This window comes from Sycon ciliatum, chromosome 1 (assembly GCF_964019385.1).
Source record: "Sycon ciliatum chromosome 1, ocSycCili1.1, whole genome shotgun sequence".
NCBI lineage: Eukaryota > Metazoa > Porifera > Calcarea > Leucosolenida > Sycettidae > Sycon > Sycon ciliatum.
Window position 1 is genome coordinate 24,711,808 of NC_088643.1, and position 6,267 is coordinate 24,718,074.

General features: G+C 49.0%; 1 protein-coding gene across 1 annotated transcript in view; it reads left to right on the plus strand.

The window, feature by feature from the left end:
• LOC135819734 (uncharacterized) overlaps positions 1–6,267 on the plus strand; it is a 136,237-nt gene that overhangs the window by 24,118 nt on the left and 105,852 nt on the right. Inside the window, exon 3 of the mRNA XM_065333002.1 lies at positions 32–297. Coding sequence (XP_065189074.1) covers positions 32–297 — 266 coding nt within the window. The remainder of the gene's footprint in view (positions 1–31; positions 298–6,267) is intronic.

Here is a 6,267-nt window from a genome sequence, read left to right on the forward strand (position 1 = left end):
TCCACTGGTGTGGTGTCTGACTGTTTTTCAGGGCTAGTAACTGGCAAGGAAGATGATGGCAGTGATGAGGCGATTGCATACTTCATCAGCGTTGAAAGGGACTACCCGTTGGAGACTTTTGTTTCGCCACCTTTGTTCCTCATGATGCTTGCATGCCGGAGGGACGATCATGACGACCTTCAGCGTCTTTTGACAATCAACGTTGCCGGCACACAAGCATTGGATCCCGATTTGCGGCGTGTGAAGTCCGCAGTTTGGCACACAAAAGAGCATAAACATGTTCATGTGACTCTTCTGGTAAGTGTACCAAATCATTGATTGCCAAGTATACATTGATCATTGCTATGCCGTTTTACCTCAGTCGGTAGAGCATGATACTCTTAATCTCAGGGTCGTGGGTTCGAGCCCCACGTTGGGCGCCAATTGTCGTTGGGGGGTTTAGTGCCTCGACGATATCCCTTCCGATTACTCTCTTATGTCTTACATCACACGTACGCCACACTCAGAAATCAGATATTTGTTCTTACTCCGAAGAGAGTCTCAGGAAGAAGGCAAAACAACAAGAATGCGTACAATAATTATGCAAGCATGCGCAACCTGCGCAGTCCGCGCGCGGTCCGCACACCGACCACGCGGACCCAGCACACACGTGCCAAAAGGGGCACAAACCCTCCAAAAGGGCAGGGACAACATACGTCCACATGAAAAAAATGCATGCTCTCCTGAGGATGGGAGAGAAAAAAATGAGAAGGAAGACAGGAGAAAAAGAAATCAAATGTGAACAACATACACATGCGGATACGCAGGGCCAAAACAGTAGGATACAATAGTAACTCCGGACAACGGGGTAAAAGCCGAAGCAAAGGGGTGGAAATAAAACAGACTGGGCCCACCCATAGAGGGAACCGCCATACTTTCAGGCGTGGGCCCCCGGAAAACAACCACCTCGCCCTGGTGCGAAGCCAAGGCAAACCGACGGTACTGCGAAGACCGCGGCAGCTGAACCGGGTGACCAGTCATCTGGCAGCACAGGAGTTGTCCGGAAAACCATCACGCAGCTGATGGGGCTACGAAAACTCACAGAGACACACACAGAAAGAAAGAAACAGGGACTGACGCAAACATCTCAGCAATACTAGGAGCCAAAATTCAGACAAGAAAACTACAAGAAGGAATGGCAGAACAGCAACGTTGAACACGCCTACGGAAACAGGGGCAGTCTATCAATGAGGACACTAGATAGCACACAAACAAATCGGTCACCAATATGCAAAACAAATAACGCAGAAAACCACAGGGCGCTACCCTGAATAACCACAGGCCTCTGAAAAACCCCACAGGCCTCTAACCTGAAAAAACCCACAGGTATTGAATCTGAATATCACGCGTGAAACACATCCGCTCACGAAACAAAACAAAAAAACAACAAAAAACACCGTCCTGAACCCTACTGGGACGCACAAAGGCCAGCCAGCAAAACACGGAAACCGAACACCCGCAAGGCGAACTGATACAAATAAGCGCTGGATCCCACCAGCCCACCAGGCAGACCATGGCTCACCATGATCGGACGCCCCCCTAGGTGAAATGGAGAGACCCACGTGCCAAAACACAAAGACAAAACAACACGCTCACAGAATGATTGCCACCGGACCGTCAACGAGACTCTCAGAAGCATGTCACACCACTGGGCGACAGCCATTCCACATGATCGGTGGGGCAACACGGCGGAGCACTAATGATAGCTTGCATAGACCTCGGTCCTACCGGTAGGACCTACCGGTAGGACCATCATACACAGACATGCTGCATGGCCTCTGTTCTAAAGTTGACCTAAAACTTGACCCTAAACTGTTGGTCAGGGGCTAATGAAGGAGTCCACAAATTTTAGACGTGATCGCACAAGGCATGCTACGAAATTTCATGGTAACAGCCCATGGTAACCATGGAAACAGAGTATGGAATTATGCATTCCGCTGCCTTGGCAAGCTAATAAAAACATTAGGACCTCACCAAGATTGATGTGCCATGGTCAAAATTCACTTTGGACAGAGTTGCTAGTGCTCCGACAGGAGTATATGCGGCCATTTTGAAAATTGCTAAAATTGCGCATACGCAATGCACTGGATATAGCCTTGCATTTTGCGCCACTGCTTTGCCTGACAAAGACCTCATCTCAACAATTTTTTCAAGAAATTTCTCAACCAAAATAAATTTTGCAGCGCAATTTCTTCGGTCCTACCGGTAGGACCCGTGGTCCTACCGGTAGGACGGCATGCAAGCTATCACTAAAACGCTCGACACAAAACATGAATACTAGCAAAACGAAAAAGAAAGCACTTGTACTTGAAACCGGAAACGATGGAGTGTCACCACATCGAGTAAATCGATGGGGACATCTACTAAACTGAAACAAATCGAACGACAGGATCGGAGCAGTCCGACCACAACGAAACGACGTGCACCAGTGCCCAACACAGGGCGAGTAACAATGAGCAAACAAAAGCAAAGCTACCCATGCCGACGACCAAGCAACACGACGAGCATGCACGACAGAACGGACAACAGAAGGTGTGAAAACACAGTGCACACGACCACTCGAACAGCCAGAGGCCGGAGGGCGAGAATGTACACTGGTTCAAAACACCGCACACACAAGCACTCAAACAGTGCTGACACAATGTGGGCCACAATCATGTACCAACAGGAGCGAGGCTCGAACGAGAGTACTTGTACACAAGAGAACACGGGACTTCAATGCCACGAAGTGAAACAATTATTTGAAAATTCCAAATCGAAGACTAGTACAGTACCAGGAGAACTACGTACAAGGTACAAAACATTACGCAGGACAGACAAAGCAGGCTCACCTGAGTAGGAGCTCCGAGGACAGGGTTGAGCAGCTGGAGCAAAGTGGAGCCATGGCGAGGACACGTGGAGAAGACAAGATTTGAAGCCACGGCGAAAACGAAAACGATCTCAGGGTCGTGGGGAACGATTCCACTAGCTGGGAGCCAATTGTCGTCGGGGGGATTTAGTAGGGACCTTTCGCACCACGCGTACGGATACGAAACGAATGCTGATTCGTCACCTGGGTTCGAGGATTCGTCAGAGTCGCCGCGGAGAGCTCGTTTTCACGAATGAAAGCCTCTTCATTCGTGGCACGCTCCGAATCCGTCAGGTACACATTTGTTTGCAAGGTACACATGTTTTGCCAGGTACACATTTTTCCCTTGATTCCATGATCCATGCACGTGTGCGCGAACACACCCGTACGCCAAGGTACCGGCCGTATTCGTAGTTGCCATGCAGATTTGCATTACGACTTGCGAAACCTGAATTCTGCTTTCAACGAAACGATTAAGAGACGAATCAAACTTTCGTTTCGCATTCGATTCGTAGCAAATGCGAAAGGTCCCTAGTGCCTCGACGATAGCCCTTCCGATTACTCTCTTATGTCTTACATCACACGTACGCCACACTCAGAAGACAGATATTTGTTCTTACTCCGAAGAGAGTCTCAGGAAGGCAAAACAACAAGAATGCGTACAATAATTATGCAAGCATGCGCAACCTGCGCAGTCCGCGCGCGGTCCGCACACCGACCACGCGGACCCAGCACACACGTGCCAAAAGGGGCACAAACCCTCCAAAAGGGCAGGGACAACACTTTGAGGGTCTATCGTTTGAATTCGAACGATAGTTGACGATATTTTGTGCGTACCGTAAATCTGTCGTAACTCCATTGTGTTTAGTCCTGTTGCAAGTATTGAAATATTTGGATCGAAGAGGAAGCTCCAAGCTTTCCAATGGTGTAACGCTTTTGCGATAGGAGAAATGATGATAAAGATATGGCACTCGAAAGTTGAATCGCGGCACTAAATTGTTCAAACTGCTCAAAATCAATGTTTTGCAGCGTGCTTTGGGGATTTCCTGTGGATCACGTGGTGTGCAGCCAGCTCATGACGTGTGGGTGTAATGATATAGAATCTACCAAGAGTACATAAACCAGAGTGTGCAACTCGGGTTGGTTCCTGTGGGAGCGTAATTTGTGCACTACGTCATTTCTGACGGCATCGTAAGCCACAGGTACGGTGAAAAGTTGCGTAACCAGTCGCGGTGGTGCAGTTCACTGAGTTTGTCCTGATTTCGGTTTTTTGAGACGGATAGCCTGGTGACTTTACTTGTCGGTGGATGTACGCAGCGTACACAGTCACACAAAACACCGAAATCCTGAAACAGGACGTCTAAAATCAAGCAAACTTGGCTGATTTCCGGGCTATGAAACATGAAAATTCGAGCTGTACGCAAGTCGCGGCTTGGTTGATCTCATCAGGGTGACGTAGTGCACCAACTGCGCTGTTTCAGATCTGATATGCACAGTTGCACACTCTGGTTTATGTACTCTTGAATCTACTGATTGGGATGCAAAGAAATCCAGAGCTGTGCGAGAAACGACTGCGAAATGGCATTGGGACGAAATTTAGTAACCAGATCATATACAGTCAACGAGTGTGACAAAATGGCACAAAACGGACAAGGAGTGACATTTTTGTCCTTCTCCTTTTTTCATAATTAAGAGTCAATGTCTGTGAGGACTAAATATCACCCGACGTGGCCAAATTTCCGATTTCGTTCAACGTTGGCTCCTTTTATCCCTAGGTGGACCTCATCCACACACTATGACAGTTTGGTCCAGAAACCCTCCGTTCTTTAGATATTGACCAAAATCAAAAAATCGATAAAAGTACGAACTGAAACATCTTCAAACAAGGTACAAGAACGAGGGTTCACTGTTCTCGCAATAACGCAGCGCAGCCAAACCAACTATGTTCTGTAGCTCTCCTTCTTTGTCTGCGATGCCCAGCGCTTAGCCTTTTACAAAGTGTCTCTGCGGTCCAGAATTCTTTGCATCTGGAGAGCAACACTCAGCACCGTGCACATATGACCAGAAGAAGAACTCATACCCTCGACGGAATGGTTTCTGTGTCATTAGGTGCTTTCCTCGACTCTGACGATGGCAGATCTTCGGAGCGATGGCTACATCCCTCCAAGGGAAATTCTGGTTGTTGAGCAGCGTCTTTCCTGTCATGTGCTGGATCCACCGACGCAGCAGCATCTTCTGTTCCCGATGCAGATTGTGTCACGGTACTCGCTGCTGTAGCAACGAGTGAAGGAGGAATGGTCTTCGATCGCCCTTTCGCTGCTCGGCGCAGGCTGCCATCCTTGTCCACCTTGCGGATCTCCGGGTGGCTGTGATAATATTTCCACCTTGAGCATCAACAATGGATTTGACAGACACTATCATCATTGAGATACATGTACTTGTCTACTGAAGAGAAATAAAATAATATCTTTCCGTCTTACCTCTGCAGCAACTCATCTCGCTTTCCATCCAATCTCGCTCCATGAGCCCTCGGGTAACTCTTCAGCTGAGCAACAGTCAATCCAGCAAGTGTCTCGCCCACAGGTGGGTCCTCATCATGGTACCAAGCCATACACAATGTGTCATCACTGCCCATCGGGCTTCTCCCTCCCCTTCATCATGGCACCAAGCCGTACAAACCATTTATCATCACTGCCTATCGGGCGTCTCTCTCATCATGGAGTCAAGCCATACACAATCCTGTGTCATCACTGCCCGTCGGGCTTCTCCCTCACTCCGTAATCACTCATATATACACTAAATAAAACACACACGTGGTTACCCATTTATACACCACACAACGCCGTTCCCAATCGCTTGCAATGTGTCCAGTTGTCGGTGATTCGGTGTCTGACCCAGGACTTGGGTACTCGCTTGGCAATTCGGCGCTGCGAGCTATTTCGTTCCTCTGCGGCGAGCATTGGTGACCGACCACCCACCATGCCCCCCCCCCCCCACCCCCCGAACCTTTTCCAATATATGTCTCCCTCTACGATACCGCCACGCGCTGGCCTGCATGGACATGAAGTTTCAAGCTATATATTGGTGTAAATCGATGGTCTCGACTCTGACAAAGCTCTCAAAGCAGTGTGTGCGTATGAGGCCAGCATCACCCATGTACTGGACATCAAGGACGCCTCTCTGGGCTCTTCACAGCTGGATGCCCACGTCGCTTCCCTGGCGTCAGCAACATCTCAGCCTGCCCATGTGAACGCTCTCTCAGGGTCCCAACACCACGGCTACCCAGCTGCACGTTAGGCGCAAGTCCAGTGTCCACCATCTAAAATTGCCCGTTTTGGGATTTGAACGTAAAATGGTCGCGATAATACTCTCTAGGGGCG